A 21,311-nucleotide genomic window follows, 5' to 3' on the forward strand; every position below is an offset into this window, starting at 1 on the left:
GTTATATAACTATTGTTTAATCTTTGCTACCGTAATCGAGAGAAAAATAAAATATTTTGAAATTATATATTTTTTCTAAGTTCGCAATTTAAAGTAGGCAAGCAGCAATGCATTATAATTCTCCTTGAACACAAATAGAAAATATTGTCTAAGTTTAGCATCACGATTGTTTAGATATACAATGATATTTATATAGTAGGGTGGGGAAGGCGGGAAACCTTTAGCACATAATATCCAATTATCCTGATCGTGTTTTAAACAACTAACAACCGTCTATGGGAGTCGTGAGGATACGGTATTATAATTCTTTAAATGTTCTTTGTTTACTACTAAATGGGACGAGAAAATAGAATGAAAAGACGTCCCATCTCCCCCCATCCTATACTATTATAATGTGCACTTCAAATAATTGTTTTTAATTGCGTATTGATGTGACGGGCATGTTCAACAACAAAATCACTATGACTTATGATGTACATGGTAACCAGCATAAAAATCATGTATAACCGTATATCTTATATATTACCTCCACGGCAAAAATGTAAATAATGCAGTGACTAAGATTTGAATACAGTAAAGATTTTACTCAATATATCCAATAATTTAGAGTAGTTCACGATTTTCTCATGATGTCCTTTTTTCCGCCAACGCTCAGAATAAGGTTCTATAATTAAGATTTGTAAATTTTCCTTTTTAGTATGTAGTAGGGCGGGGAATATGGGACACCTTTAGCACCTAATATCATGTTTTAAACAATTAATAACAGTGTCCCATCTTCCCCCATCCCAATATACAATAATAACAGTACAATACAAATGTGGGAAGAGTACTTGACAGTAGACACGATCTGAGTTGGCCAAATAACGACGGTTAAGCATTCTGTATAAACGAACAAGGTGAATCCGAAACAACATAACTTTACATTTTGCCGGGTGGGCAAAGATGGGACACCTTTTAATTTCATTTTTTCGTCCCTTTTGGTAGTAAACAAAGTACACCTAAAGAAATATTAAACCATGTCCTCACGACTTCCATAGACCGTTGGTAATTGTTCAAAACCGATCAGATTATTTGAATATTATGTGCTAAAGGTGTCCCGTCTCCCCCCACCCTACTATATTTAAAGTTATTATAACCGCACCTCGCTCCCAGCATTGTTAAGAGCTTGTTGAAGGAATATTCTTTCTTCTTCGTTCAGATTTCTGTATCTACTTCTACTCGCGCTTTCGTCTTTGAAACAATCCCCCATAGTTAGGAAACGTTCCACCTTTTCCAGTATATCGCATATCACGCGAACTCCGGCGGTTTCTAATGCATTGTTATCAATATGAAGAGATCCAATCTGTGTGAAGATAAAAGCTTAATTTCCGTTAGCGAAAAAAAACACGAAATTTTTGGTTGGTCATGAGGATACGTTTTTATAATTTTTTCAATGTGCTTTATTCACTACCAAATTGGACAAGAAAATAAAATGAAAAGGTGTCCTACCTTCCCTATCCTACTATATATAGCATAAACGGGTTTTCCAGGCGAATAGATTTTACCAAAAACTTTTACCTTTTTCTCTCGGATCCGAAATCCGGAGAATATTAGTTTAAGTTGTTGTGTAGTGAGGTCACAGTACTTGATGTTTACGTCATCAATGTCTTTTGTGACGTGTTGCATGACGTAACTGAAAGCGTGAGCGTCGCTTGACGTCAGAGGAGTTCGACTCAAATTGATGTCACGTGGAAAACGTTCCGCTATTGCTTTTGTGACATCACAATTGTCACATTCTCTGACGTCAAGCAGAAGTCGGATGAACTGACGCCTTGCTGTCGTTAAGTAAAAGTTTTTTTTTAATTGTTTTTTAGACTATTTACTGGATACTTTGTAAAAGGTTGATGTATAGTAGAATGGGGGGAGATGAGACACCTACTCATTTTATTTTATCGTCCCATTTGGTAATTAACAAAGAAAATTTCAAAGCATTATAAAACCACACCCTCACGACTCTAATAGACCGTTGTTAAATGTTTAAAACACCCACGGGATATTTAGATATTAAGTGCTAAAGGTGTCCCGTTTCCCCCCACCCTATACTATAAATATATATATGTCGGCATGGAACGGTGAAATATTTCCACTTAAAAACGCAAAATTATCAGTGCGGATATTACATGATAATGGATGGATGAAACGATCGGCATAATAACACCACTACAAATACTACCATTACAAAAACCTAGGTACAGTAGGGTGGTGTAAAGTTGGACCACAGCCTACTAGCGACCTCTTTCTAAAATCGATTCTAAAAAGAACCTTTTTATTGTTAAAAAACACGATCAGGAATCATGGGATTTAGAGGCCGACGGTATCCTATTTTTATACAATAGTGCCCGCGTTCGGCAGTAGTAAACAATGAATATTTACAGAATTGTTTAGCCAGCACATCCTCACGACTCTATATTATAATAGCGTTGTTAGTTGCTAAAAATACGATCAGAAAAAATGGAGTTCTGAAATTTAGGTGATGCAGATGGTCCCATTTTACACAATAGTACTATATGTAAAATAACAAATAACAATTTTTGGTTTTACCTTCTTTGCTTGTTGCTTCGTCGTATGACGTAATCAGCTGACCGCATTTTTGAAATTCTTCCAACAATTTCTTTCCGCAAACGACTGGTTTAACCATCGCTGTTTGTGGAACGAACTCAAGTTTAACAAAAATTAATGCTAGGGGTTTTAAATTTACCTGGAGGTTTTAACATTGAAGTTACGTCGAATCGAATTCTCTTCAATCTCGACTGCTGAGCATGAAGGTATTCTTTAAAAAACTCATAATCTGCTCAAAAATATATATAGTATTGTGGGGGAAGACGGGACACGTTTTTATTCTATTTTCTCGCCCCATTTGGTAGTAAACAAAGAACATTCAAATAATTTTAAAATCGTATTCTCACGACTCCTATAGACCGTTGTTAATTGTTTAAAACACGATCCGCATATTTGTATATTATGTGCTAAAGATTTCCCGTCTTCCCCTACCCTACTATATTGTTGTTTTTTTTCTGGTTATATCTATTTTCACAGCACTAACGTGGGTTAAAAGTTGGACTCAGAAGCCTTCCCAGTAAGAATCGCCGCACCATGTACCAGTTCTCCGTGAACACCCTTTTCGCCACGAAGTCTTTAAAGTTGCCCATCTCGAGCGCTTCGACGGCGTGCACGGCTGCGAAGTACTCCTGCAAGGTTTGATGGTTGAAAAACACCTTTACTGATCCATCAACCACGCGCGTCGGGATCGCATTTCCGTTGAATAAAGGCAGAGTGATCGTGAGGTCTTGCACCGATTCGATGGTTAGATCATCTTCCTTGAGATCTGCAACAGATATGAGAACAATCTGCTTCTCCACAGCTTTATAAGCGACTTTGTGGACGTTGTGTAAAATCTCAGACAAGTTAACGTTCTTGACATGCTCAGATTGCTTGATGTCTGCTAACACCACGTCTAGGACTGATGTCAGCGAACGAATGGGTCGATCTCCTCTTGCACAGCAAGCAGCTGCGATGTAAATAAGCATTGCTGGATTGCTACACATTAGGGAAAGTTGTGGCGCCTCTCGCTTCAAAGTTTCCCATTTCGCGCAATCCCCACCTGTGTGTTGTAAATGTCATGCTTAGTTTCAGAGGGCATAAAGTTTGTGGTAAAATTACGTCACGAATATGAACAAACTTGTAGTAAAATTACGTCACGAATATGAAAAAAAGTGGCAATGTTATCTCACAAATATAAAAACCAGGCATGCTTACCGACAAAGTGGGTGAACAACGATTCTCCGTGTTCCGGCGAAAACCCATTGAGCATCACGATTCGCTGTGGTCGTTGCCCGATGTGTAGCAGACGCATTGTATGACTTCGTGACGTAATAAGTATTTCCGCATTCGGCAGAAAGTTCCCGCTGAGAAGGTTCGCCATGACCTTGCCAACTTTTGCTTTGCTGGAAATATTTAGCGCTGGTGCTGCGCTCGATACCTCCCAAGCTGCCTGGTCAAGTCCATCAATGACGATACGACAGTCGAACTGATTCCTCTGTACCCACTCAAAATATGCGCTCGCCTCGCTTGGTGTGCAACCGTAAAAGTTTTCGAAGATAATTTCCTGAAGGTTGAACTCTCTTTCCCCATAATCCATTCGCATAAACTCCATGTGGAAACAGATACGAGATTCTGAGTTAGCGATTCGTTTGCTCATGGTCGACTTACCGGCCCCTGCCTCTCCAAGTATAGCAACCAACCTCAGCGGGGTTTCGTCGGGAACAAAAAGGTCGTCGACTGAGACCTCGCCGGAATGCGAAACCTCGACACGATCCGCTTCTACAAACATATACAGCATTTTTGCATACGACAATTTTGTGCGGTACAACGCAAAGTATAATATTAGTCATAAAACATCTGGTGCCGTCTGGTGCATACGTTTATGTTAAAATAGTTACTATAGTAAAGTACGCCACAGCGCAAGGTCGATTTTGGAACGAACGACCATTATTGGTTACGTCATTAATTAATGACGTCATTTTTCGTGACGTAGTACTACCTGGGTTATAGGTATCCTCGTTCGATACATTTTTCCCGTCGTAGAAAGAAATCTTTAGCATACGTGGGTGAATGGTGGGAACGTCTATCTGGTTGAGGCCTATTCCTTGTATTCTTAACTCTTCTCGTCTGTTCGAGGCCACCAAATGTCTGAGGTCGTCCCTGGTCACATGGGGCATTGCTGGGACAAGAAAATAAAACGTAGTTTCCGGTACGTCACTAAACACACATGTTGCTTACTCGTTTGGTTGCTGCCTTCGCTGCTGCAGCTGTATACCGCCATATCTACGAATTAAAAGTAAAAGAATACTTTCAAAGTTAAGAAATATGGCGCATGAACTTGACCGATATAAGTTAATAAGGAGAATGTATATGCAAGAAAGCATGTAAGAGTCGGGTTGTTTGGTTTTCTATTTAACTTTGTGATTGTATTACAGCAATTGCGATGAGCCTTTACGTAAACATATTTTTTTAACTTTTGAACTTTTTCGAAATTTTGAGCTTAATTTTTTTCTTGATATCGAAATGACAATAAGACTTACAATCAACGTGGTCAGCATGAACTGAATAACTGGAAATCATGGAGGTAGTTCGAGGGTGGGCCTATAAGGAAACAAATATAGTCATTATACGAAAACAAGGAAATACCCGTTGAAACACACGCGTTTAATATCCTATTTGCACATTCTGTTTCACCAAAATTTAACACACGTTGATATTTACCCGATTTTCGGTCGATAGTCGTTCGCCACTTTCTCCATGAAATACATCGTCAATTGCTTCCTCCATGTAGCTTGACGTATAATTACGGATTTAAACCTAAACACGGCCGGTAACTTCACCGTATCATCATTTTTGCAGCGTTTGAAGTTCTGCACAGCACTTTCTATTGTCTTAAACAATTGTAGGAAATGACTATTGTTTCTGTACTGCAGACTAGACGCATACAAACCTTGTTACGTGTATAGGCCTACTACTCGAATACACGATTGACACTTCCGTATTATGGCGAGACGACTTACAAAAGCAGTTTCACCACCACACGATAGCCTATATATACATTAACTGTCCCTTTTCCCTGTTCCCCTGTTTATCAAAATACACACGCCCACAATACACTCTGTACCACCTAGACTGATGTGTATTCTACATTACCACGCCAGGATACATTGTGAGACCGTGTTGCGTATTCATTGTCAAGGAGAAAGAAACATCTTACTCTTTACAGCGTACGTTGTATTTCAGCAGTATAAAACAAGCGTCAAACCAAAAGCAACAAAGGCACGTAACATTTACATACAAAAGCAAATAAACACGCATATATATAGGAAGTATAGTATATTAAATAAATATAAAATTATTCCGAGGATAAGGTATATAGGCAAATGTTGATCGAAATGCACGTGCGTGTGTAATGCAGTAATCTCAAAACGATTTGGGAAAAAAACAATATTACACAATTTTATCTAAAATTAATTCATTTTTTTAAAAGTTTTTATCTTCAAATGCGGTAGCGATTTTATTAAAACGAGCCATGAATAAAAACTCTTTAATTAGTACCAATTAAAAAGTGTGACTCTTAAACTCAACGTACATTTTACAATTCAACTAACTAAAATAAGTTAAAGCGTAATACAAAGATAAGATTACAGAAAGGTAAAGTCGGTAAACTAGAGGGGGACCGACTTTGCAATGGCTAGATCCAAAAATGGATCATGATGGAAAAACAAAACCCCCGAAAAGAATTTTCCATCAATAATTTGCAATACAGTGTGTCAGGAAACAAACACCTATATATTACAATTGTAAATATACTTTCGCGTGCGGTTAGTATATGCAGTGACATGCTGTGCTGTTTACAATTGCAGTAAAATCAACAAAATATAGTATAGCAGGGTGGGAGAAGACGGGACACATTTAGCACTTAGCGTTTAAATATCCTGATCGTGTTTTAAACCATTAAAACGGTCTATGGGAGTCGTGAGAATGCAGTTTTATAATTCTTTGAATGTTCTTTGTTTACTACCAAATGCTGGGACGAGAAAATGGTATGAAAAGGTGTCCCATCTTCCTCCACCCTATACTATATGTGTAACGCCAAAGTATCAGTAGCGATGTTTAATTTCAATAACAGCAGAAGCAAATTAAACGGGCTGTGAGAATAGTAAACCGCACGTATGTTTAAATCAACAGCAACATATAGCACAGTTTGCATACTGCATCACAATGACGTGTATTATTTTTAACAACAGTATAGTTGTTAAAAAATTCGGATGTAGCCTATTGGGTATTAATTTATAGCACTGTGGGGTAAGATAGATACATTTGGCACATATTCTTCCATACTTTTTAATCGTGTTTTAAAAATCAACAACGCTCTTTCAAAAGTTACGATGATACGGTTATATACTATTCTGTAAATATTTCTTTGTTTACTACCAAATGGGACGATAAAAGATTTGAAAATCTTGGCCATTACCCCATCGCAGCCTACTATTTTCCAATCGCAAAAGCTATTTAAAAAATGACAAATAAATTGTCAAATAAGCTGTGTGTTTGTACAACGTTGGAATATGCTTGTGTAATTAAAATCTTTTGTACATCTGTGTCCCACGGATCTAAACGGCAGATTGCTGCGACTCAAGTGAAGAAGCACTCTCGGTAATCAGTCCTTCTTCGTATTTGTCATCACTGTTTTGTTGAACTGGGTGATTTCTGTTGAATCTGAAAAATCATTGATTTATAAGGTATTTCAAATTAAAGCTTAAAAAATGACACTTTTAAATTCCGTGCACGACTGTCGTCAGATTCTATGTGCAAATAAAGCCTTTATGTGTATAAGGTAAAATACCAGTATTTCTGCAGTGAATTCTCATAGTAGTTTAACCTAAAAAGTTATTGTTCTTTAGAATTAAAACGGTACTTACGCTTTGCGGTATCTGTGATAACCGACAGCAGCCACGATAACCAGTAAGGCGAACACTACGCCGAAACCAACAGAGAGTATCGTCAGCCAAGTTTCGTAACTTTTGTTCATTCTTGTTTGTTCTTCCTGTCTTGCTAAGTCGTAGTCATTGGCTATCTTTAAGAAAATAAAATAAATGGTCAGACACGCGAGGATAAAGCAAATTACGTACATGCACACATACATTCATTTATTCATACAGTCATTCATTCATTCATTCATTATTAATCTAATCGAAAGATGTTCTCCTTCAAATTTAAACCATATGAATGAAAAACTATACCTTCAGCTTTAGTTGTATCTCTTCATCCTTTATTTGTTGAACCATGAACTCATAACAGAACACATAGCAAGTCTTTTTCATATTATCCGCCGGGTTAACACATCCTTCCCGACAGGGCTCGCATGTAGCAGAATATCCATAGTACCAGTCCCACCCATGACTTACTCTACACTCGGCTTGTTTTGCCTCGAAATCCTGTAATGGTTAAAATTAAATAAGTTTGACATTCGTTATATAGTAGGATGGGGAAATGGGGCATCTTTTCATTCTATTTTCTTATCCCATTTTGGTAGTAAACAAAAAAACATTCAAAGAATTATAAAACCGCATTTCCATAGACCGTTGTTAATTGTTTAAAACATGATCAGGATATTTCAGACATTATGTGCTAAAGGTGTCCCGTCTTTCCCCGCCCTATTATATTTTATTTATAGATACTACTTAATCTTCGTACCCTAGCTATGTTGTTATTTAAAATGTATTTATAAGCCAGACTATTTTTATCTGTGATAAAGACCAGACATCAATGATACTCGCTACTGTGCTGTAAAACAAATAATAGTCTGGTAAATAATTAACCAACAGACACTTACGTCATATATGGCGCAAGTTTTTCTAACTTTATATGATGATATTCCTTTCTACATATATAGAATATAATAAAACTAACCATTATAACTCGGCCAATTTTTCCTTCGGTCATTCCATTATCATCGTCAACCCTGAAAAAGAATCCAATTTAGTAAAAGGCCATATGTATCGTTGCCGTTAAGACTAGAAAAAAACAAGGTTGTATATTGTGTAAAAAAAACATATGAAATACTAACTACATTCTGTATATCAAAATACAAACTTCACTTACCCGCTAGCACTGCCGAAATTTTGAAAAGCGTGAGCCAAACAGAACTGGATTATGACAAGTTTAAGATTGCTAAACATTTTCATAGTTTAGTTCGTAATTTCTTTCTACTGTCTCCTTGATCTATATCTGTAAAGAGAAGACTAGATAAATGACATATGAACTTGTATACGAGTTGGTAGATAGCGTAAGTTAACTGTGGTGACTGGGCGTTTGTACTTGTAACACAGCGAAGCATCAGTGAACCTGGGGGGAGAAAGTAGGGGAACCCCCGGGTTTTCAACCGATTTCATCATTCGAATCTGTTGCGCGTCATAAGATCTAACGGTTAGGTTAGATTCTAACCTATTTTTTTAGCAAATAGTCAAAGTTTGTCAATACACTTGTAACAATCTAAATATAGTGAGGACAACCTACGATAACATTTCTACGTTGCTATATAGGTCTATACGTAACAGTGGCCTCATAAAGGCTGGTTCACACCAAAGTTAGTATAGACCAAGTTAGGAAACGGATTGTAAAACAAAGAGTCTTGTTATCCATTGTCGCGCGTCTATGACGTCATAGACGCCACCATTACGGAGCCCACGGCATAGCATTTTATCATTGCTGGGTGCTGTTTTTCGTTTAAATATTGCGATTTTTTAAAAACCAAGCACTTCTGCGCATAAAAATGGCTTTCTACTAATGTTATATCTTATCACAATAATAAACCTCACAAAAATAATCAACTTTTATTGAACACTCAATCGATTAAAGAGTAAAAAAAACAGAAAATATCAAGTTTACTAACCAAAAACATAAAAGGACATGTTTAAAATATAAAAATACAAACAAAAACGCATAACATTACCATAAACTGGTGTATCTAGCTGCAGTTTTGCATGTAAATTGCCGTGATTTTACTTTTTGGCTCACAAACTTAACACGTATACCCGGCAACGAAACTTAAGGTATCTTTGTAAAATTTGCCTAATATCGAAGTGACATTGAGGAAAACAATACTGAGTTACTATTTTTGGTCCTCTGCTTGAATTAGTGAGCTACCTTTTCTGCGTTACGGGTCTTTATGAAATCGGAAAACGCGAACACCTTATCTGCTAGTACTTAAGCAGTTTGAAGCTGCATGTCCACTCATGTTGGATTATAAATGTAGTATATAATGGTTCTGTAGATTCCTAGGTATGATCATATACTATTATGTAAACTAAGCTGATTGCTGCTAGTATTAATCGCCAACGTAAAGTACCCTGTTAAACCACACTGTACGCCGAAAACCAGTCAAAATATTAATTTACTTTACATTAATTCCTAGATTTAATATTATATAACAAGATTTATATTAGAAATTATATTTTAAATGTTAAAACAACCGCTATACGTATTTTCTAGCTTTGTATCGCTTACAAGAACCAAATAAACACACGCCGACCATGCATTTGTATAGGCGATTCACGCTCTGTGGGCTCCGTAATGGCGGACACGAGCGCCGTTTCCTAACTTGGTCTATACTAACTTTGGTTCACACTAGCGGCGGTGGTTGGCGATTCGAGAGAGTGACGTCACTTCCTCTCTCGCTAGCGACTGACGTCACTTCCTCTCTCGCTAGCGATGCGAGCGACAAACTTTCGATCTGCCGATGATCGCTAGCGATGAACCGCTTTGGCGCAAAAAGTAACAATTTTCGCGTGAACTCTTTCGCTGTAAATTAAACCAGGGAGACAATTTTCGAGTAAATATGAATGTAAAAATGAATAATTTTGTTGCAGGAAAACTGTGTTGTGAATTTAGCGTAAAATTATTGAAAAAAAAGCGTTTGTTAAGGTGGTTTGTATTACAAGGGCGTGTTTAATACACAATTACTTGAAATAGAACCGAACTATATGGAGTAGGCTATAGAGGCAGATATAACATTAGCCAATTTCTTGACAAATTCGGCATCTGCGCTAATATTTTTAAAAGCCAATGCCTGCTAAACGAAATTATATACTTTCCCGAGTATTTTCCTCTGTTTTATCGCATATTTACGTTAAAACGATTAAGTGTAATTTCCAATTTCCCGCCAAACAGAACAGGATACCAGGCGATTTTACATTTGTGTGTGAATCCTTTGTCTGTCGAGATATCGGCCGATAATCGCTCGCTCCCATCGCCAGCGCTTTTATCGCCCGTAGTGTGAAGAACCCGCCTAAACACCGTTTGCCTCAGGACCCCTTTCAAAATTGCAAGGGGAATAAATTAAATTAACCCGATTCAAAAGTTACATTTTTTTGTTTTTGAATTCATAAAAAAAATCATTTCTGATTAACGCCTTAAAAAAACATTACCAGAAGTGGGATTTCAGTTAAATTTGACACTCCCCTATATAGTAATCTCTTTTGCTTAATAACATCTTTATGGACGCACATTCGCGCCAGTTTTCAGTTTCGGTGTTTTTTTTCTGCAAATCAGCTCTATCTGTTTTTATAATTGAAAACAAATCTAATATACAGTACTTTATTCATTACAGAATTAATATATACAGACAGCCTGAAACACAGTTACGCTTATGTGTTTGTTGCATCAAATAACGTAGTTATAAGATACGGCAAGACGTTTTTCTGACCTTAAAATGTCGTTTACGCCGAATTCGGAAAACTGGTTAGATAACTGCACAGTTGAAGATGTGCTAATGTATGCACTTGAACATCAAATGTTGAACGCTGTAAAAGGTTTGCTGAAACTTATTTATATAGTGGTTGACTAGATTGTTTTTCAAAACATTTTTCAAAAGTTCTTTATGAATAAATAACACTCACAAAGTTACATATACATGGTAACTCGTATTCTGGCACGAGGTGTATGAAACAGAACACTCAACTGTCGTTTTCCGGCCTAACAACTGTGTTTTTTTTTTTAATTCGGAGACAATGTTGGAAAACAGTGAAGATCAGCTGCGTGTGTACTGTGTATGTAAAATACTTTGAGCTAACAAAATTTAAGATTAATGTAGGCTAAACTAAAGCCATGTTGACTAAGGAAATATAGTAGACATTTGCAAACAATAAAATAGCTCATTCTGATTGTGAAGAATACTATTTAATTTAACTTTAGCTGTTGGGTTCTTCGTTCCTACCATTTTAGGCGTGGGTGGTCCTTGGACAAGACACTTAGCCACAATTACTTCAACCCAGTGGTCACTAATGGGTTGTCCAAATTATCAGCCACACATAAAAAGTAAAATTTGGTAACTTGCAAGCTGGCACGGGTGTATAAAACAGAACACTCGTGTTTAAGGTCTAGTTTTTTTGGCTGCGCGAAAGTAAATTACATTCATTCATTCATTTTTAGCATGCTTCGCAAAGCTGCCGATTGGAGCCATGGATTTAAGTTCACTGTGCCAAACAAGGCTCGTGATAACCACAATGCCCAAAGTTGTTTTAGGAGTAAGTGAAGCAGCTCTTATTGTCAGTGGGGCCCAGTTGGTGGGGATTTCTCAAATTCTTCGTGGGCTCAAATTTATAAGAAGTAACTGCTCAGCGGCGGGTGGCAGTAGAGATTTCTGTTTCTGCGTAATTAAGCTGTTGAAAGTTGTAAGTTTATTTGCGTAGTTTTATAAATGTGTAGTTCATTGATGACTGTTGTTATTAAACTGACTGTGTTTTGTGTTTGAAAACTATACGTATATAGTAGAGTGGGGGAAGATGGGACACCTTCACATTCTATTTTCTCATCCCATTCGGTGGTAAACAAAGAACACTCAAAGAATTATTAAACCGTATTTTCCTGACTCCTATAAACCGTTGTCAAATGTTTAAAACACAATCACGGTATTTGAATATTATGTGCTAAAGGTGTCCCATCTTCCCCCAACCTACTATATATATATTATATACACAGCCTGGGAAGTGTTGCTCCACTCAACATTTAGTCAAGTCATTCATACAGTTATTATTAGAGTATTAGGGTTCTAAATAATTAGTCTTATGAAATGCAAATTGTTCAGAAAACTCAAAGATATCGTGTGTCACAGTGTGTCTATAATTTACCTTACTCTTTCTGTTCTTAGCGAACATTATAAACATTATGTACATTATAGTCGTGTTACTTAACACTTATAGATTAGGTTTGGATAGAAACAAAATTGCTTCTAAGTTCTATTACTTTACACAGATTCTGATGCATGCAGTATGCACGGATGGTAAACATGAAATAATTGAAGTCCAACTCGATGAACACTTTGGTTCAAACTCTGCCCAAGATTTGCTCAAGCCAGACAAGGTATTGCACAGTGCATACATTATAGAACAAACGATAACGAATGATTGCTGTTTGTTGGTTAAATCAGTGCTCTTCAACCGGTGTGCACGGTGCACCCAAAATATTCCGGGGGTGCACCAGTACAAAAGGGTATACAAGGGTGCATCACCAACTTCAACAATTTTCAGCAATAAAATTTAGTTTTTAACATTTTTAGCCACTTCCCAACAGATTTTTATACGAATTCTACATCTTGCATCACTAAGATTTGTGAAAATCACTAAGATTTGTGTCATTAGTTTTATGTTAAAGCAATCAGGGTTGCATGAGTTTGTCGCAACAATTTTAGGGGTTTACCAACCCAGAAAAGGTTGAAGAGCACTGGCTTAAACAGTGCAACACTATTGTTTAAGCCATTGATCCTTTAAAAATACAATACTGTATATCATGCTGGCTCAGTTGGTAACCTGATTTAACCTACAAAATGAATGATGCCACAGACCATTGTGTATGTGCACAAGGCATATAAATGTTCCTTAGCTGGTGTCATAATACTTAAAAGTAACATTAAAAATAAAATGAAAACACTTTCCACCATCAGGATGTTCGACTTGTGAGTTTGGTGAGGCGAGAAATTCAAAAGTTTCGAAATCTTGTGAAAACTTTGTTGCATGATGCAGATGCAAAAATAAGTAAGTGTTTCAAAAATTTAAAAAGCAATAATGTATGTAATTGGTCACTATGTAATGTTCATTATTTAATAACACTATTATTTTTAATACTTATAACTCCAATGAGCCTAGAAAATGGTTAAATGGCTAGTAATAAAATTAAATTATAAGAAACATGATGCCAATGCCTTGATTTATTTTATTATCTAAAACTTTGTTCTAAATGGCATACCATGTGTTGCGTAATGGGTCAATCTGGCAAAAATCCGAGGTCCTTAATAAGAGCCTCACCCTTATGGTATGGATTGCCATTAAAACAACCATAAGTTTAAAAATACAATACAACCATAAATTTAAAATAAAATATATGAATGAATGAATGTAACTTACTTTATCCTCGCGTGGCCGAAAAACTACAGTCGTTATCACACGGGTTTAACACCTCGTGCCAGCTTACGAGTTACCATGTATGTTACTTTGTGGCTGATTATTTTTTTTGGATTTTTTTATTTTTTTATGTATGGCTGATAATTTCGGAGACAATGTTGAACAACTCATTAGTGACCACTGGGTTGGAGTAATTGTCATTAAGTGTCTTGCCCAAGGACACATACGCCCACAATGGTAGCAGCGACGAACCTTGGACCCATTACCTAATGGTTACAGGCAGGCGCGCTAACCAATACACCACGGCGCCAGACGTATATATATATCTAAATATAAAATGTTTCTTTTGGTGTAATTCTACAGACTACATTCAAGGGGACATGTGGAATGATTTTAACGCTGAATTCTGGAAGTCTCTTCAAGAAGACTTGGTCGCTTATCTAAAAGTTATTAAGAATTTTCTTCCTGAGTTAAAGCTTGAAAAAGTAAGTGAAATCATCAAGTATGAGTTTTTGCGCCAAAACACTTGGTGTTACAGTGAAAATTTGTTAAATGCAAAAATAAGGTAATTTTTCTGTTAATGTAACTTTTTCTGCTCCTTTTATGTTATAACACATATATATGTATCATATTTCTGTATTGAAAATAAGTAACTTATACTTCTTGAGTTGTCAACAGGCCTCTGTATATATACCTAATAAACTTACCACCCAGTAAACAGTATAGTACTGTGGGGTAAGATGGGACACCTTTAGCACATAATATCCAGATAACCTGATCGTGTTTTAAACAATTAACAACGGTCAATGGAAGTCGTAAGGATATGGTTTTGTAATTCTCTGTATTTTCCTTGTTTACTACCAAATGGGACGGAAAAATAGAACGAAAAAGGTGTCCTATCTCTCCCACCCTACTATATATATATCTTTCAGGTATTTGAGCAGGATAGTTCGGAATGGGATTCACAAGTGTTAACTCAATTGAGAGAAAAATCAACACAAGGAATCCAAATTACTGAGAATGACGTTTTAACTTTATTAGAAGATATGTGCAAACAAGGTAAAATGTTATTTTCGGTTTGGTTATAAAAAAGTAGTTTGTTTTATGCGCCTAATTTGAGTTACATTATAACTTCTTTATTGTAAGTAAACTCTATGTTGTAGTTTAATTATACGATAAAGGACAAAACGTCACTTTGTTATTCTGGCATAGCAGTACAATTCAGTAATTCAAAGTAGACGAAAAAAGTTGTAGCAATTGTCATTAAGTGTCTGGTCCAAAAAAATCACTATACCTTCATTCTATCCCATTTGTATTCTTGGTGAGCGAGGTCCTTGTCAAGGACCTGGGATTTAGGCTAGATCTGGCCATTACCCAGCTTTGGCCCATTGATATGGCTTATAATTTGAACAACCCATTAGTGACCGCTGGGTTGGAGTAATGTCCGTTAAGTGTCTTGACCAAGGACACATACACCGATCAGAATTTATATCGTCACCAAGCATCGAACCGGGTACCCTTGGTTACGATGCAAACGCCTAAACCACTAAACCATGGCGCCGAACTATACCTTCATACTGAACTTTATAATTTATTCACAGATACAGATGCTACTAAGGAAAATACAAAGATCCATCCTTACAGTGAAGAATTAACCAGAGTATCTCAACTTCCTGAATACAACACTTTACATTCAAACTCTGCACCAAATTTACCAGTAGCAGCATCAAAAAATACCAAAAATCACCTCAAACACACATCTCCATTTAAGAGAATTAAAAGGAAACTGAACTCATCGTCAGATAAAGAAAACGCAGCTAAAAAGATGAAAAGATTAACAGTTTCTGAAGCTGTTAGTTTGGTTTTATCAGATTCTGAAAGTCTTTTTGAATTTTCACAAGACGCTCAAAGAATTTCTAACTCAAGTTATGGCTCTATAATTCCAAGTCCAACCCATGATTCCTTTGCAGAAGGAAGTCCTTGTAAAAGATTGAACATTTCTTCTCATTGTTCCAACCGGAATAGGGCGGTTTTTTCCGCATCAAACCAGTCTTTGCAGAATATTACAGCTGATTCAATTATGTCAATCACATCACAATCTGACAATGACGACATACCGCTCGCACAATGGGCAGAGAAACACAAAGAAAGAAGAGGCAGAAAAAAGAGATTCCCATTATCGGCTGTTGCACCTTTGCTGGACAGTGATTCACCTTTAAAATTTGCCGACAATAGTTTAGACACACTGCCACTTTCTGTACTGCAATGCAAAAATACCAAAAAGCTTAATTCAAGTCCTCATATATCTAATAAAGCTGACACTTGCCTGAACAGTTCACAGAGTTCAGAAGACATTCCTCTTGCTCAGTGGGCACGGTTGACAAATTCAAGCCCGATTAAATCTGAGGATAATGTTAAAGATGATCTTCCCTTATCTTCATGGCTTTTAAACAGTTCCCCTATTTCGTGTACAAAACATTTCCCATTAACCTCAGCCAACTATAGTCCTGGGGATAACCTTTCCCTAAAGCAGTGGTTGAGAAATGAAGCATCAAACAATAATAAACATAGCAAAGAATTCTACCGCCACACACCTAGAAGAAGACTTAAATACGAGGCATCTGGTGAACCAAGATTGTTAAGATCTGCTAAAAAAAAGTTCACACAGCAAAAGACAGATCAGGACCGAAAAAAGAGGTTGGAAAAATCATTTTCAGAAAAGGTTTGTTAAAATAAGCACAAATCTAATATAAATTAGGTTATGGGCCAAATCTGTGTCACTTGGTAATCAAACTTATGCCGATAACCATACAAAGATCATATATGTTTTGCTTACAGGTTGAGCCTGATTGTTCATTGAATGAATCTGATCTTCAACTTACACAACTAAATGACACAAGTGCAGGTTGGTAATAATTGAAGGAACGAATGTAACTTATTTACCCTCGCGTAGGGGAACCACAATCGTTATAACACGGGTGTTCTCTTCTGTATTATACACCCCATGCCTGATTACCAGTTACCACTTATGTAACTTTGTGGTAATGACAACTTGGACAATCCATTAGTGACCACTGGGTTGGAGCAATTGTCAATAAGTGCCTTGTCTACGCCAACAATGGTAGCAGCAAGCCTTGAATCCGTAACCTCTAGGTTAGAGGCAGGCGTGCTAACCATTGTGCCAACACTGCCAAAGTGCCAGAACATATACTTTTCTACATGGCAAAGCTGCTGTGGCAGAACTATGCTTACCCAATGTAAAATTGACCAACTAGAACTATTTTAGATTAAAACTGACATTGCAACTACCTTACTAACACTTAATTTCTCTTATATGCATTTGATTATCCAGAAGAAATAATTTCAGAAAGTGAAGAAGATGATGTTAGCTTAGACTTGGACTGGGTAAGTTAAAACTGCTTGTTTTAAATACATGTGTCCTGGACTCTTGGATAAATTTTCTTTATTGATAATAATAATAACTTTATTTGTCTTCACGATAACAGTGGCAAAGTTTGAAAAATTTCTAAAACGAAAGGCAGAATATAGTGTTAAAACAACAGTTGTTAAAAAAACTTGCTTACAGTTAAAAACATACTTACATTTAATATGATGAAAAAGGGTGGTCGGTACACCTGGCAGACAAATAATGAGCCATTTATGTTTAATTATATCAAAGTTAAACTTCTAATGGAAACAAAAGTGTGTGTAAAGTAACAATATCATTTAAACAATATCAATTGTAAAATACATCCAAGTAATATTTTAGCACCTATGAATTGTAACTGAATGTGGCAGTTAAACATTGTTTAAAAGCACATTAAAATTAGCAAGTAACAACAATTATTAAGAATGTATGTTTCCCACAGAACCCTGGACTTCCAGATTTAAAAAGATTTGATTACAATGCTGGTGATGTTTCTCCACTCAAAACTTGCTTTGTAATGCTTGAACGTTTAAACACATCCATACACACCAGTTCTACCTGACATCTGTGGAGATTGTTTTCTGTTCTGACTTTGTTTTTAAACCTTTTCCTTTTTCCTTTTTTTCCAGTCTTTTCTTCGAGACATGCAGAATGCTTTCACTCAAGCCAATTGTTCTTCAAAAAACTGGTAGTTCTTGCAACCCTCTTTACTGGTGTCATTTTTTAGGAGTTGCATACCAAAGTGTGGTTTTTAGTTTTTGTAGAGTTTTATTTCAATTTATTTTGATGGAAGGTGTGAAATTGAACAGCTTCCTTGACAATAAAAATGGTTGCGAGCCAAGTAACTAGAAATGTTATGGGCGTGACATATTTTTTGTGCTTTGTGTTACCTACTGGCCATGAAAACGTCAAATTATTGTCATTTTTTACATCCACCTTTGCCCAATTACATAACATATTTTGAGATTTAGGACAAGGAGCTAAAACTTTGTTTATTTCTCTTTGGTTTTTGTCCATGTTTTCCACAGGATGTCTCAATGAACAGTAGGTGTAAAGCAAAGGTGGTGGAACAACTAAATCCACACAGGATTGTGTGTCTGAAGGGCTGTGGTATCTAATATGCCACATCAAATTTGTTGAGGTAGAAGAATTTTTGACCAGCTCTTTAATTATTAGCATAGTATGAAAAGTTGATTCTTCAGCAGGTCTTTCAATCTCAATAAAACTATCATAGTGAAGCGTGAGATTTTCATGTGATCTAGAAATCTCGTAAACGTCAATTGAAAACGATGCAGGGACTATCTGTGCGAACATCAAGTAACATTCAGAGCTGATATCCAATGAACCAAAGTTCACTTTTGTCTCAACATTTCTGTGCATTCCTTGCCCTTCATAAGATAAGGTAAGTTTCAGAAGACTTTTAGCGATCAATCTCATTGTTACATCATCATCTAAGTTATTGTCGTTACCCTGCCATGCTTTCCCACGATTAAGAAAAGCTTCAGGGGTGTCGAACTCCAAAAAGTTGTTTATTGTTCCAATTGTAAAAGATGGCAGTTCTAGACTTCCAGCTGTAGCATGGCTAATAGATATAGTTAAAAATATTAAAACTAACATTGTAGCTACCTGAAAAATTGTTGGTGTTTTTTTTGTATTTTATTTAGTAGGCCTTCCGTTTTTAATCTTTATTTGGCAGTTTTTAATTACTAGATAAATATATACTTTATATTCACGAAAAAAAGATGTCATGTATACTGTTGTAATTTAGATAAAGTTGCAACATACGAATAGATATATTTTGAATATTTGGCATTTGCACCCAAGTAGAAGTAAAAACAAATTGCAATTGAAACACAGTGTTCTCATAAGAATACAAACAATTGCATTAAAAATAAAACCAATTAGCATAGCAAGAACATTAAATAACAAGGTAAAGTTGGCTGTACACAGTATCCGGAATTCGTCCATTTTGTCCGGGTTTCGCTGCCGCATGCGGAACTCAGATACTGTGTACAGCAACCTTAAAACATTTAAATTGGCTTCAAAATGATGCCTGTTGTACTTTCTATACATTTGACCAAATCTGCCCCCACTAAATCATGGATATGATAAAGCATTCCAAGTTTAATAGATGAAGGAGGTTTTCTACTAAGCAACTCAGCTTGATTTAGTTCTTTATATTTAGTCCTTTTAATTATTTGCAATGTGGCTTGACGTCCTTTTCTTAAGAGTTTTAAAAATTGTCCGGCAGTGGGAATAGCAATCCACCAGCTCCCAGCGTCTCTTACATTCAGTACACCAGCTTTGATTAGCTCAGTAATGTCACTGTCCTGAAATCCAAACTTTTCAAACAGTGTTGTTTTATCCAAGCTGACATCACTTGAGTTAGGAACCACTTCTGTTATAAATTTTAGAAGGGGTTTTGAAATTTTATTCATTTTGCTACCATTATTTGACTGTGCATCATTTGAATAAAGCGACCGAATGTGTTCAATATAATCCACAGTAAACATAATGCAATACTGGTCTGTACCAAGACTTGTTTTGAAAAGTTTAATATCACTGCTTTCACGCAAACTATTAATGCCTTGGTCAACAGTTGTCCGACTATCCATTACACTATAAAGTTGATGTTTCATTGCAATCTTGGGCAGATCAGAGCTTCCATTTTGAGTTTGGTAGAGGTTACAAAGATAAGAAATTCCTGCACGAAGCCCACCTTCTGTGACGTCTTTTGGAACAATTGAAGAAGAATTTTTATCCCAAGGAACATAAGCACTATTCTTAACCAGCCTACTGTAAGGTTTGTACCTTTTGCTCATGTTTAACAACTACTATATATTGTTTAATCTAAAGCAAAAAATAACATAACCTATTAATCTCTTCAGTCCGCTTCGGATACAGTAGCAAAAATCAGGTTAATTAATACAACGAAGGGAATTTGCAACAAAATACTTAGTTTGTGCGGAAAATTGCTGCCCTATAACAAGCTCTTGTGCGGAAAATTGCTGCCCTATAACAAGCACTAGTTTTATAGTTTTCGGATCACAGCACGGTTGAATATTTGTATCTATAAAATACGTGAGAAGTAGGTCTCAAAGTTGACACGTATCTGCTGCAGCTGCACATTCAACTGTTCTAGCACCACGGGAAGCCAAACAAGCTGTTTTGTTACTTCGTACTGATGTGAAATAATTACACTACAGGACTACAAAACGGGAAAGTCCCAAGAAGTGGTGATTTTTGTTCTGAATTGACCAAATTTTCTAAGGGATTCCTTGCAGATCGCGCGAAAGCACATAATAATCACATATGTATTTTCATTAAATAGTAAAAGACTGACTTCGTTTCTCACTGAAATGTTGTTTGTAATAATTGCTTAGAACTGTTTGTATTAATTTAAGTGCTTCTTCTCAACTGTCTAGAGGTCATAGGTTTTAACAGAAATAGCTTTCCCGCTGTTTTTTTTTAAATAAATGTCTAGAGAAGTTACTTTCTGAAAGTACTTTCTGAAAAGGTTATAACAGATCGACAGGCAATTTGTATTTTATCACTTTTGTAACAGTACTATACTATTTTGACAGTAATTAGCGCGTCTGCCATTCTTATAGGCTTAACGCCCGCCACTGCTACCATTATGGGTGTAAATTTATAGTTAGATTGTTTTATATTCACCATTTTAATATTAAATTATGTTATCATGATTTATTAAACAATGTATTGCATGTTTTGCTATAAGTAATTGTTGCATCTCCATTTTTCCCAATCTTGTCTATAGTTGGTCGGAGAACAATATCACGTGGGTATTCCCAATCCCAATCTTTGTGAAGTCAGTTATTTTATTTCCCCACTGCCATGGAGAGAGGTTGTTAGGGGGTTTATTGGAGTAGGAGTATCTATTG

The 21,311-nt window shown here is 36.3% G+C and overlaps 5 protein-coding genes across 5 annotated transcripts; 1 reads left to right on the forward strand and 4 right to left on the reverse strand.

The window, feature by feature from the left end:
* Nucleotides 1-52: 52 nt before the first annotated feature.
* LOC149726972 (uncharacterized) lies at nt 53-5,690 on the reverse strand. The gene is made up of 11 exons (XM_089890141.1): nt 5,302-5,690; nt 5,121-5,181; nt 4,819-4,863; nt 4,580-4,759; nt 3,796-4,359; nt 3,083-3,640; nt 2,738-2,827; nt 2,581-2,679; nt 1,558-1,814; nt 1,142-1,342; nt 53-664 (listed from the first exon to the last, which is right to left on the reverse strand). The coding sequence occupies exons 1-11, from the start codon at nt 5,365-5,367 to the stop codon at nt 614-616; spliced, it is 2,172 nt and encodes a 723-aa protein (XP_089746267.1). The 5' UTR covers nt 5,368-5,690; the 3' UTR covers nt 53-613.
* Nucleotides 5,691-5,793: 103 nt separating this feature from the next.
* Nucleotides 5,794-8,846, reverse strand: LOC149726973 (uncharacterized). Its single transcript, XM_089890158.1, has 5 exons — nt 8,689-8,846; nt 8,497-8,548; nt 7,827-8,021; nt 7,506-7,660; nt 5,794-7,302 (listed from the first exon to the last, which is right to left on the reverse strand). Exons 1-5 carry the CDS (start codon nt 8,769-8,771, stop codon nt 7,197-7,199), a joined length of 591 nt encoding a protein of 196 aa, XP_089746284.1. The 5' UTR covers nt 8,772-8,846; the 3' UTR covers nt 5,794-7,196.
* A 2,316-nt stretch (nt 8,847-11,162) lies between these two features.
* Nucleotides 11,163-18,261, forward strand: LOC149726974 (uncharacterized). Its single transcript, XM_089889898.1, has 10 exons — nt 11,163-11,396; nt 12,016-12,257; nt 12,838-12,945; nt 13,526-13,616; nt 14,346-14,467; nt 14,915-15,041; nt 15,584-16,704; nt 16,821-16,887; nt 17,335-17,387; nt 17,852-18,261. Exons 1-10 carry the CDS (start codon nt 11,297-11,299, stop codon nt 17,969-17,971), a joined length of 2,151 nt encoding a protein of 716 aa, XP_089746024.1. The 5' UTR covers nt 11,163-11,296; the 3' UTR covers nt 17,972-18,261.
* On the reverse strand, nt 17,429-19,026 carry LOC149726975 (uncharacterized). Its single transcript, XM_089889912.1, has one exon. It carries the CDS (start codon nt 19,024-19,026, stop codon nt 18,178-18,180), a length of 849 nt encoding a protein of 282 aa, XP_089746038.1. The 3' UTR covers nt 17,429-18,177.
* A 9-nt stretch (nt 19,027-19,035) lies between these two features.
* On the reverse strand, nt 19,036-20,720 carry LOC149726976 (winged helix repair factor 1-like). The gene has a single exon (XM_089889913.1). The coding sequence runs from the start codon at nt 20,229-20,231 to the stop codon at nt 19,440-19,442; it is 792 nt and encodes a 263-aa protein (XP_089746039.1). The 5' UTR covers nt 20,232-20,720; the 3' UTR covers nt 19,036-19,439.
* Between the last annotated feature and the right edge of the window lie 591 nt (nt 20,721-21,311).

The sequence above is a fragment of the Ciona robusta genome, chromosome 12 (assembly GCF_009617815.1).
Source record: "Ciona robusta chromosome 12, ASM961781v2".
In the NCBI taxonomy this organism is placed as follows: domain Eukaryota; kingdom Metazoa; phylum Chordata; class Ascidiacea; order Phlebobranchia; family Cionidae; genus Ciona; species Ciona robusta.

Coding starts and splice junctions, on each gene's coding strand:
- LOC149726973 (XM_089890158.1), bottom strand. CDS start 8,771: ATGAAAATGTTTAGCAATCTTAAACTTGTCATAATCCAGTTCTGTTTG. Junction 8,549..8,688: donor AATTTCGGCAGTGCTAGCGG/GTAAGTGAAGTT, acceptor ATTCTTTTTCAG/GGTTGACGATGATAATGGAA. Junction 8,022..8,496: donor AAATTGGCCGAGTTATAATG/GTTAGTTTTATT, acceptor TAACCATTACAG/GATTTCGAGGCAAAACAAGC.
- LOC149726976 (XM_089889913.1), bottom strand. CDS start 20,231: ATGAGCAAAAGGTACAAACCTTACAGTAGGCTGGTTAAGAATAGTGCT.
- LOC149726975 (XM_089889912.1), bottom strand. CDS start 19,026: ATGTTAGTTTTAATATTTTTAACTATATCTATTAGCCATGCTACAGCT.
- LOC149726974 (XM_089889898.1), top strand. CDS start 11,297: ATGTCGTTTACGCCGAATTCGGAAAACTGGTTAGATAACTGCACAGTT. Junction 14,468..14,914: donor CTGAGTTAAAGCTTGAAAAA/GTAAGTGAAATC, acceptor TATATCTTTCAG/GTATTTGAGCAGGATAGTTC. Junction 16,888..17,334: donor ACTAAATGACACAAGTGCAG/GTTGGTAATAAT, acceptor TTGATTATCCAG/AAGAAATAATTTCAGAAAGT.
- LOC149726972 (XM_089890141.1), bottom strand. CDS start 5,367: ATGGAGGAAGCAATTGACGATGTATTTCATGGAGAAAGTGGCGAACGA. Junction 5,182..5,301: donor GACTATCGACCGAAAATCGG/GTAAATATCAAC, acceptor GTTTCCTTATAG/GCCCACCCTCGAACTACCTC. Junction 665..1,141: donor TTAACAATGCTGGGAGCGAG/GTGCGGTTATAA, acceptor TCTTAATTATAG/AACCTTATTCTGAGCGTTGG.